This window comes from Bos grunniens, chromosome 11, assembly GCF_055505025.1.
Source record: "Bos grunniens cultivar Pamir isolate PY7600 chromosome 11, Bosgru_T2T1.0, whole genome shotgun sequence".
Lineage (NCBI taxonomy): Eukaryota > Metazoa > Chordata > Mammalia > Artiodactyla > Bovidae > Bos > Bos grunniens.
In genome coordinates this window covers 97,278,708-97,289,571 of record NC_141175.1, presented here as the reverse complement: position 1 = coordinate 97,289,571, position 10,864 = coordinate 97,278,708, and the positions used below count along the sequence as shown (strand labels likewise).

General features: G+C 51.3%; 1 protein-coding gene across 17 annotated transcripts in view; it reads left to right on the top strand.

Moving 5' to 3' along the window:
- Window positions 1-10,864, top strand: part of DCTN1 (dynactin subunit 1) — a 29,828-nt gene that overhangs the window by 5,872 nt on the left and 13,092 nt on the right. For 4 of the 17 annotated variants that reach the window (XM_086327686.1, XM_086327684.1, XM_086327682.1 and 1 more), the window contains exons 2-4: window positions 6,723-6,968; window positions 7,240-7,318; window positions 7,516-7,550. In XM_086327686.1, coding sequence (XP_086183812.1) covers window positions 6,741-6,968; window positions 7,240-7,318; window positions 7,516-7,550 — 342 coding nt within the window. In that variant the 5' untranslated portion in view covers window positions 6,723-6,740. Of the gene's footprint in view, window positions 1-608; window positions 777-4,755; window positions 5,088-6,722; window positions 6,969-7,239; window positions 7,319-7,515; window positions 7,551-8,261; window positions 8,283-10,609; window positions 10,628-10,864 lie in introns of those variants that run through there. The other 13 variants (XM_086327687.1, XM_086327685.1, XM_086327683.1 and 10 more) reach the window with 9 other exon arrangements.

Here is a 10,864-nt window from a genome sequence, read left to right as displayed (position 1 = left end):
TGGTGCATCTCTCTCTCTACAGCGCAGGCTCAGAGTTCCCCGTCCTCAGGGTCCTAGTGCCAGGGACTTGTTGGTTGATCGAGGGGAGGAAGCAGCAGTCTGTTAACTAGGACTCCCACTAGCTCTGGGAGGGTTGTGGTTCTCAAATACAGGGCTGGACTCAAGTGCCTGTTGCCTTGCTGCAAAAGCACCTTTCTTGAGGATAAGTGAGGCGTATTGTGTAGCTTTCCTTGCTGGAGGTCTGGGCCCTTTGGAAGTGGTCTGGCGGTCACTGGATATTCCTAGAGGGGAATATCCTGGGAGGGAGTAGACCTGTTTTCAGTTTGGGAGTGGGCTACAGAAATTTCTGGAAATAAATGAAGAGCTTGGAGAGGTTAAAAAAAAAGTCTGTTTAGGGTCTAGGTCCTGTCTGTGAGATTTGCAAGGCAGGAACAAAAGGCTCCGTGTATCTTCTTTCCGGGTATATCAGGAATCCAGCCTTCCGAGCTTCCAGTCCCCAAGCTTCTGTTCCCATCTCCTTTCCTGACTCCTGAGGGACTTATATCCACACGTATCCCTCCCCTTAGAGATGTACAACTGCACCCTAGTTTTAAGAAAATCTGTATCTTGCTGATTACCTTTATGTTTCATTTTATCTCTTTGCAACCAAATCAAAATACCCAGTGCCTGATGCAAGTGTGTGGACCCTGCTGTCAGACTGCCTGAATTTCAGACCTCCACAGGTGGAATCAGAGAAAGCAAACGATTGGGTTAGCCCAGGATCAAGGTTTGGTAAGGTGAGACAAGAAGAGGTCAGGGGCTCAAAGGATTCTGGTATACCAGTAAAAAGCAAGGTGGAAATGGTGCAGACTGGGTGCCAAAGAGACTTTTCCTCCTTACCAGTTCCTCCTTAATTCGCAATCATCTACTTCTTTTCCTGTCATTTCTGAAATGTTCACCAAGTCCACTGGTAACCTGTTTATCAGACTTAGATTTGTGTCCCTTGTTTCTTCCCGTTTTCCTAGACTTTTTAGCAATTTTTAATGTCATTGGGAAGAAAAATGGATTAGAAATCCAGGGAGTATCTGTTTTCTGGTTGAGGTAACACCTAACTTAGAAGTGTTCTGTGTGACTTGGGATGGGTCTCAAAGATGCTGTTGAAGGATCACCTACCTGTTGTTGTTATTTAGCCGCTCCAGTCGTGTCTGACTCTCTGTGACCCCATGAACTGTAGCCGCCAGGCTTCTCTGTCTGTGGGATTTCCCAGGCAAGAATACTGGAGTGGATTGCAATTTCCAGCTAGTCAAATGTGCCCCACTGGCTATGAGACTTAGATGAGTTGTTTGACTTTTGAGACTTGTAAAATGGAAATAATGGAATCCGTGTTGTCGTCATCACAGGTTCGTGTTGGAAGGAGATCGTGAAATTCATGTGTTAGTGGTCACAGTTAAATTGCCCCTGAGAAGGCCTTGTGACTTATTTCCTCTCTCTTAACATGTTCGGTTTCCCTTCCCAACTCTGTTATCATCATTCTCGTTGCTCCTGCTTGAGAAACCCCAGGTTTCTTCATCCCTTTACTTGGCCATGCACTCATCTCTGCACCCACTTATTCGTGCAACACCTGAGTTCCTACTGTGTGCAGTTGTCATTGATGTGCCCTCTCAGTGATGACGAAAACAGCGTCTACAATTTGTTGAGCACGTGTTCTGTGCTAAGCGCTGTGCTAAATGCTTTACTTCTGTCTTAGTTAATGTTCACAGCATCCCTGTGAGATAAGTATTATTTCCCCCCTTTTTCAGATAAGGTAACGAGGGCTCTGAAAATATGTTAGCTAGAGTCATACCGGTGAGGAAATGGGAGAACCAAAGCTGTATCCAGATCTGTCCATCTCCAGAGCCCAGACAGGCCTGCTGCTGCTTTCCCCATGTTTGATCTATCTTAGGTCCTTCTCAGGGTTGTTTTTTGTGTTTTTTTTTTTTTTTTGGTGGTGTCTCTGAATTGGTCCATTTCTTCTTCCCTTTCTTTTTCTCTTTTGAGCCCACTTCAGACCCCCTCCAACCCTTGCTCATTATTGCCGGTAGTGTCCTTGCTGTCATCCCTGTCTTTATCAAGTTGCTATGCCTCAACTCCATCCCTCTGTCCACCACCTGTTTGATGTTCCTAAAATAGTTTTCACTATGCCAGTCTCCTGCTCAGGAAGAGTCTGGCTTCCTGTTGCTATTGGATCCAATTCATCTATCTCTACCTGTTGTTAAACTCCCTGAATCTATCCATATTTACCTTCTAATACATCTCAACATCAGTGTTAGTTCATTCAAAATGTTTGACACCCTGTGCCAAGAGTTGATGGAATCATAAAGAGGAAAAGTTGTGGAGTCTGCTTTAACAGGCTTACAGTTTGATAGGAGAACTCATTTAGAATTCTTTACTTCAGCCAAGCTAGGCATCTTTAATTTTCCCCACTCAAGCAGAATTATTCTTTGTCTATTCATACTGTAGTCACAAATTATGTTTGTAGGCCTTTCCTTTCCACACCGCCCCCCGCAAGAAAACCTCATATAAGGCATAATCAAGTACCCCTTTTCTTTCTAGCTCACCTTGCTCCTCTCTGTAGTTCCTTATAATATGTATTGCCTAGACATTTTAAGACCTGTACAGCTTCTGCACTTTTTATAGAGTACTTTTATATGCTTTATCTTATTTGAATATTAATGTAGATATGCCGGGTGATGGTCTTACTTTATAGAAGAAACAGCATCCAAGAAATTCAGTTCAGTTCAGTCGCTCAGTCGTGTCCGACTCTTTGCGACCCCATGAATCGCAGCACGCCAGGCCTCCCTGTCCCTCACCAACTCCTGGAGTTCACTCAGACTCACGTCCATTGAGTCAGTGATGCCATCCAGCCATCTCATCCTCTGTCGTCCCCTTCTCCTCCTGCACGCAATCCCTCCCAGCATCAGTCTTTTCCAATGAGTCAACTCTTCGCATGAGGTGGCCAAAGTACTGGAGTTTCAGCTTTAGCATCATTCCTTCCAAAGAACACCCAGGGCTGATCTCCTTTAGAATGGACTGGTTGGATCTCCTTGCAGTCCAAGGGACTCTCAAGAGTCTTCTCCAACACCACAGTTCAAAAGCATCAATTCTTTGGCTCTCAGCTTTCTTCACAGTCCAACTCTCACATCCATACATGACCACAGGAAAAACCATAGCCTTGACTCGATGGACCTTTGTTGGCAAAGTAATGTCTCTGCTTTTCAGTATGCTATGACTGTATATACTTGTGTTGCTGGAGAGCTCTGTGATATCCTTAGACGTGTGCTCTTTTGAATCTTGGAAGATAATGTGGTCCGGAGGAAGAACATGTTTTTTTGGAGGCCTAGAACTAAGTGTGGTAACAGAGAGTAAAAGTGCACAGGGTTCTGATTCAGGCTTTGGCTCTAGTTTTGGCTCCTCTCCTTGTCTTCTGTGTAACTTCAGAGAAGTTACTCCGTTCTCCAAGCCCCAGTTTCTTGTCAGCGTTGTTCCTAGCCTGCCTCTCTGTGGGGTTATTTTGATGTCCAGATTTGATGATAACTTTTGTTATTAGCTAACTTTTGTTGAGTACTCATTGAATACCAGGCGCTGTCCTAAATGTTATACATGGATTGTCTCAGCTAGTCCTCACAGCAGCTCTGAGATGTTCTTTGCTCACAGTTGACAAATGAGCAGATTGAGGCTCAAAGATGTTAAGCAGCTGGACCAAGTTTTTGTAGCTATCAAATAGTGAAGCCATGAATTGAATGTAAGCAGTCTGAGTCTAGAACTGGTACTCTTAACCATAGTACTAACGACTGTTTTTTTAAGGTGCTCTGTAGACTGTAAGGTGCTCTGAACATGCAGAAGTCCAGTTTGCAAGGAGCTGTGTGGCCCTGCGTAATGGTAAATAGGGAAAGGAAGGGGCAGCATGGATATGTTGCAGGAGAGGAGAGAAATGGTTTCCTAGGGGGTCTGACCAGCATTGGAGATGTGGAGAGGTGTTTTGGGGGCCCTATATCTGGTTGTTGGCTGTCATTCTATTAGGCTATGTGGTTTTCCTTAGAAAGGGTGGAATGGAGGAAGACCCTGTTCGGCCAGTGAAGCCCAGTGTGGACAAGACAGGTAGCCCTCAGCCCAGGGGATCTATGTCCATACTGACCTGGTGGAGCCATAGGTCAGACCCTAGGACAATTTTGTTGGCTACTTAGGGGCATGGCAACCTTTGCCAGTTTGGGGGAAGCTGGAGTACTTGGCTTGCTTTGCTCTGTGTGTGTGTGTGTGTGTGTGTGTGTGTGTGTGTGTGGAGTTGTCTCTATTGCTGCTCTTCCTTTGCTAAGTATTGGGCATGGGGCCTGGCTGCTCTGGCCCAGGGTGAGATGGAAATTTAAACCCTGATCACGTGGGTTTGAACCTGACTCCCAAGTTTAGAAAGGGGAGGGAGAAGGAAGAGCATCAGAAAGGGGGTGAGAGACCCTTCTTCTGGCTGGGAGGAAGCCCTGGGAGGCTGATTGTTTGGAAGTGTCACTTGATGCTGGCAGGTCCGCTGCCCTCTAACATCGCGGGGGTGGGCGGGTGGCAGAGATGGTGAGGGGATGCTGACCAGGAGAGTCATCAGGGCTGTGCTCCCAGCATAGGACAGTGCCCTCTACAGGTGAGTGTTGAGAGTCTGTGGCGTGGGCCCGCGTCGCTCCTTCTCTGTCTGTCTGGACTGGCCCAGGTGCAGCAGGGGGGCACTAGGACCCAGAGGCTAGCTCGGCTCCTGACAAGTCTAGAGCAGCACTAGCGCAGAGTGAGACTCATCAGCTGGCAAGCGGGGTTCGGTGTCTCTGGGTTCAGGAATCCTCCAGCAGCAGAGGGGACTTGCTCCTCAGCCCCTTTCTCCGTTCCCTCCCCTACCCCAGTAGGCCACCCAGTGAGGTCCATGGACAGGGGAGGGCCACGCCTGCCGGCTTCTGTGTTTGTCCATGAGGGCCTGGAGCCCTAGCCCTCCTGCCTAGGTTTCTGCCTTTTCTCTCTGTCTTTGGTCAGCTGGGGGAGGGGGTGGAGGCCGAGGGAGCAACATGGCCCAGAGCAAGAGGCACGTGTACAGCCGGGTAAGTGGCCCTGATCTGGGATGGCCATGGGAGGGCTGCTGGAGAAGGCCTGGGTGCCTGTGGACAGTGCTGTGGGGGCTGGGAGACAAAGCTGGACCCGGCCAGGGCCACTCGCAGCCCTGATGGGGGTAGACCGCATAGGCGTCCCTTCCCAGAGTTGGGCCCTTTGTGGGTACTGGTGAGGCCTGACCTTTGACTCTAGCTGAACCTCAGGCCAGAGGTTCCTGAGGGGCACACTGTGCTGGGGATTTCAAATGGGTTGGTGGGTTGGAATGGCCTTTCAATGACGCCTTTCTTTAGAGCTGCTTGATTGTCACTCACTTTCTTGCTCTCTGGCTCAGATGGGCTCTGTAGCCACTGTTGTGTCCACCTGGTCCTGAGGTTTATTAGGGTTAGGACGGTGGTGACAGTCTCTGACTTTGGGGCCGGCCCTGATGTGCCTGTTACCTCCCTTTATTGTCAGGTCCATGAGAGTCACTCAACTGTCCCAGGTATGATTTGGCCTCTCAGAGCCCCTGGGAATGGCATCCTCGCCTTCTGGGATGAGTTCTTTGGGGAAGAGAGTTGGGGAGAGACTGGCTCTGGCAGAGCTTCCTTATGAAGCCAAGCGGGGGCATCAGAAGGGAGCCCTGTGAGGTCTTCAGGTCCATGCTGTCACTTCTTCATGCCTCATTCTCTGCTGCAAGGCCCCTGGTTCATGGAGCTGCTGTTGCTAAAAATGGCTTAGGTGTGATTTTCTTCTAAGCCATGGGCCTATTTGGGACCTAATTTCATGTTGTCTTGTCATCACGAGTATGTCAGAAGCCGAGAGCTTCCCAAGGACAATGTTTAGTCTATTCCCTTGGCTTGTCCATTCATTTGGGCCACTGGGCAGAGTCGGGGGACAGTTTGCAGGACAAATCTGAGATACCAGATTGGCCTGGCCTTTGTATATTTATTTATTTGTAGCAAGATAGCACGAGTGAAGGATCTGCAGAGCTTATAGATAGAGTTGATTGGCCAGGGCTGAGGCCTGGAAGAAGGGAGTTAAATGGTTGAATGGGCTTGGTGAGGCATCTCGGGGTGTCATGGTGGGGCGGGGGAGGCCAGGTCGTGAAGGAGGCACAGTTGCGTGCCACTGAAAGGGAGAGGTCTGAGAGAGCCGAGTGAACCTCAGGGAGGACAAGCAGAAGTAGGGAGGGGGCCAGGAGTCTGCGGGAACACTCACTGGCTCACCTGTCTTCCCAGCTCCGACTTCTGTGTCAGGCACTGGGTTGTGGGGAACCGCTGTAAACTGAGTTACTTGCTTGAGCTTCATTCCCCTCCTAGCGGACAGTGCTCCTGAGAAAGTAGCCATGTGGACTGACATTCACAGATCTGTCAATGAATTCTGATTTATTAAAGTTAAATATAAACTCTTAAAAATTCTGGCAGATTCCAGGGGAATTTGAAGAAGTTTTAGAACATAATACTGACATTTTTCCAAAAGAAATTTGGTAAGTGTTGGTGGGGGCACTTTAATTTGAGAATGGGGTTCAGGGAAGTGACTTCTGGTCCTTTTTTAGGCCAGGATCCTGATCAGGGCCTCTCTTTTGTATTAGGATGACACCCTTAACCTGAGGCTTTTACCTATGTATGTTTGCACGTATCTTTCAGACTCCTAGTGGCAGCAGAATGAGTGCTGAGGCAAGTGCCCGGCCCCTGCGAGTGGGCTCCCGTGTGGAGGTGATTGGAAAAGGCCACCGTGGCACCGTGGCCTATGTTGGAGCCACACTCTTTGCTACTGGCAAATGGGTAGGTGTGATCCTGGATGAAGCAAAAGGCAAGAATGATGGAACCGTCCAAGGCAGGAAGTATTTCACTTGCGATGAAGGACACGGCATCTTTGTGCGCCAATCCCAGGTACTCACTTCCTGCTCCTGTGTGTGTGTGTGTGTGTGTGTGTGTGTGTGTACATGCTCTGTTGCATGTGCAGCTGGTGTGTTGGTGTTCTCTTTTCCTGGGCATGAGCCTGAGTCTCTGGTTGGGAGAGTGGGAGGTAACGAGGGAGGGAAGATCGAGAGCTATCCTTAGGGAATCGGCCCTGTACTCTAGGCTTGCTTAGGGCCTGAAGAGGGGCCCATACTACATCCAGCCTTGATCTAGCTATATTGAGTCTATTCTGTGGCCTCAGATCCAGGTATTTGAAGATGGAGCGGATACTACTTCACCAGAGACACCTGATTCCTCTGCCTCAAAGGTCCTCAGAAGAGGTAACAACCACCCACTTAAGTTGCCTCCTCACACGCAGGAGTCCCCAGGACTTCTCCCCAGAACAAGGGGCCGCAGTGGATCCTGAGATTTTCTGTCACCACCGTATTCTGTTGTTACGTCTTGCTTACCCTGCCATGACGTTCTCTGCTCCTATCCCTCTACACAAACACACGCTTTGTTTCTGTTTGCATTCTAGAGGGAGCTGACTCAAATCCAAAGACCAGCAAACTGGTAAGTAGTCAGGGATAGGAGTGGGGAGTAATGGAGGAAAGGGGGAAAAGAAAAAGAGAGGAGGGAGGCCCACACTAGGTCTTACTCTCCTGCTGCTTCCGCCCGAGGCAGTGAACTGAGTTGGCCTTTCCAGGCTCCATCCTCTCTGAGGAGGAAACTTCCTGGGTATGCGTTGCCGCTGTAGGTGTAAAGGCGCTAGCAGGGAAAAGCTACCCATGCCCGGAAGTTCTGGCTCCGTTGGAACTGAGGCTGGGGGAAGGGAAGACCGGCTGCCCCTAGTAGTGTTGCTGCCAACTTCCTACCTGTTGGTGCCCGCGGCTGCCGACATCTGATGGATATAGGGTAGGGGTAAGGTAAAAACTGGAGGAGGAAGGTGCTCTCTGGTTCACAACTAAGTGGGAAGGAGCTGGGCCCTCTGCCGCCTTTTCAGGTTGTATGTAGAGGGCCCACCGCAGCTCCCCTCCACTGCTCTGCACAGGGTGTGTGAGGAGGGGCTCCCGACTCTCCAGCTCCTCTGGGCAGGGTGTGGACCTCCTGGAAGCGGATCTTGAGGGAGGCCTCATCTCACCCGGGCCTTGACAGTGACCTGCTCCTCCCATACCGGTGTTTGCCTGTGGGTCTTAATACCTACACCCAAGATGTCTGACCGGCTAGCACAGTGTGTTGTTTAACTCTGTTCTCTAACTCTGCCCTTTCCACCTCCTCATGCAGCGGGGACTGAAGCCTAAGAAGGTGGTGTGTTTACTATTTGTGCCTGGGTGGGTGAGGGCCATGAGCCCCCTGCCCAGCTGTCCTGCATGTCCGTGGGCTGCTACATGCATGTATGTGTGACCTTGGGGCTGGGATGGCCAGAGGAAATGGCAGCCTTGGCTTTCAGAGTTCCTTTGAGGGGTGCGAGGATATCAGGCTCAGTGTCCAGGCCCAGATTGTGTTAGGGATGATCCTCACTCCTCCTCACACCCCTGCCCATCGCCTCGGGACTTCTAGTCAGAGACTCTAAGCATTTGACTGTAAATAGCAGCAGCATGGAAAAGAGCATTGACTGGGTTACAGTGCATTCTCACTTAGCCTGAGCTTAGGGTCAGTGGCAGGAGAGACGGAGGGTGTGGAGGTGAGGTTAGCTAAGTAGGTGGGAGTCAGGGAACCGAGCGCAGGAAGAGCAGTTGGAAGCCTGAGTGGGGCCTGCCTCTGGGTGGCGTGGCCATGAATGCGCACCTTTGCTCTGCTCTGTCCTTTTTTCCCTGCCTCTTCCTTCCTCTGGTGTTGTGCCCGGGGCCTACCTCCCACACCTTACAGCCTTCCATCAGCCATCACTGGAGTGAGGCTGCCACCCCTGAGACTCTTTCAGTCTGAAGTTGCTGCCATGACCACTTCCCCACACCAGTTCATGCCTTTGGGCTGTGCCCAAGCCGTCTCTGACCTGCATGTGCCTGTCTGACCTGTATGTGCTGTGCTGTGTGTATGAAGTTCTGTGATTTCCTTGTTACCCATCTGTGTCAGGACCTTCTGACTCTGCATGGAGAGCTGTTAGACTGGGGCAGTGGGAGGAGAGAGTAAAACTTCTCTATTTTGATTTCTGGTTGGTGGTGGGTCCTCACTTTGGAGTCTTGCCTTGGAAGAGATGACATAATGGTACTTGCTTGGGGGTCCTGGCTTTGGAGGGAGTGGGGGTATAAGAAGGAAGATAATTCTCTAAAGGATACTGGACCCATTCCAGGAACTTGGCTTCTTCCCTTGATTATTGGCTCCTGGTTGGGGCTCCCATCTTGCATTAGACCCCAAATAGAGAAGAGCATGGACCTGCAGTCTACTGTCTATGGAGGGGTTCTGGCTGCAGTCTGATCCGACCATGGGTGGGATGTGAGCCATGCCCAGATCTGGGTATTTTTGGCAGCTGACTAGGGAAATGTGGCAAAGCCTAGCCTAGGCTGCCTGCGCCGGGGCACAGCGCCTCCTTGGCTCATGGTGCAGAGTGTCAGTCAAGTTGTCAAGTCCTTCCCTAGTTATTTCTCTCCAGTGGCTCTCTCACAGCACATCACTTAACACAGGAAACAGGGAGCTAGCACCAGAACAAAAGAAGGAACTCTGAGGGGCAGCGTGGAAGAGAGGACCCAGATGTCTCTGCAAGGTGCCCAGTCCTTTCTGGAAGCTCTTTAGAGACAGGCTCTAACCTGCCCACAACCCAGGGAGAGTTGGGAAAGGAGCCAGATGCTGTCATTAGAGCTGCTACTGCCCAGATGGAATGTTCTCTGGGTTTCTTAGTGTGCCCCGCAGAGCCGATGCAGGAGTGCTGGGTGTGTGCGCCTGATGAGCCACCAGCAGGATATCATCTGTGTGTATAAGAGACAGAAGCAGAGTTGATGGGGTTGTAGACTGAGGGGGGTGTGAGTATGAGAGAGGCCTGATGAAGCAGTGAGGTCCCATGTCCCTGTCCAGTGATACCCTGGTTCCAGAGCTGTCATCACAGAAATGGGACGGACCCCCAGCCCAATTTCTTTGAGCAAATCCTTGGGGATGCGGGAGAGGGAGGAGCCAGCCAGGACCTGTTCTTTGGAGAAGGAAGCAGGGTGGGTTTAGCAGAGGACTTTGTCCAGTCAGGAGGAGGAGGAGGAGGAGCCATCAGAGCTGGTGGTTGCTAGGTGACTGAGGAGCAGTGGCTCCACCCCTCGTGGAGCAGAGGAGGGTGGGTGCATGACGTCAGGTGGAGCTGGTGCGGCGGCCACTGAGGCTGCCGTCAGCCTAAGCTGGCGAACTAGGCCAGGGGCCTCCCGAGTGCCTCTCGGGTGCCTGCCGGAGCCTGGCCATCCCCACCGTGCACCGGCGGGGGCTTCCGCATCTGAGCTGCAGCCGTTGGCCAGCTGGGGAGCTGCCGGGCCGGGGAGCTGCGGCTGCATTGTTGGGATTTGATACACTAATCTCCTGTCTCCGCCGCCTTTCCCTCTGTTCGGTCTCTTTCCCTCCCTCCCTTGGCCTGTCCTTCCTGTGTGTGTCCATCCTCCTCTGTCCTTCCTTCTCTTTCCTCTCCTGGCTTTCTTTGGTTTTCTGCAATGATGAGACAGGCACCGACAGCCCGAAAGGTACTCTTGCTTGCTCTGGTCCTGCTGCCAGGCTGCCAGCGTGATGGTGGCAGCAGGCTGCTGGGGTGGGGGTGGGGGCTGACTGACTTGCTCTGTCTGGTTGGGGGACGAGGATGGGGATGAAGGCGGGGGGCAGGGAGAGTGTGTGTCACTGCCATGCCCCACACCCTGGGCGTTTGCTCCCTAGCCTTCTGCTCTTGGCTCTGAATCTGTGTTTTGGGCCTTGTACCCAGTGGC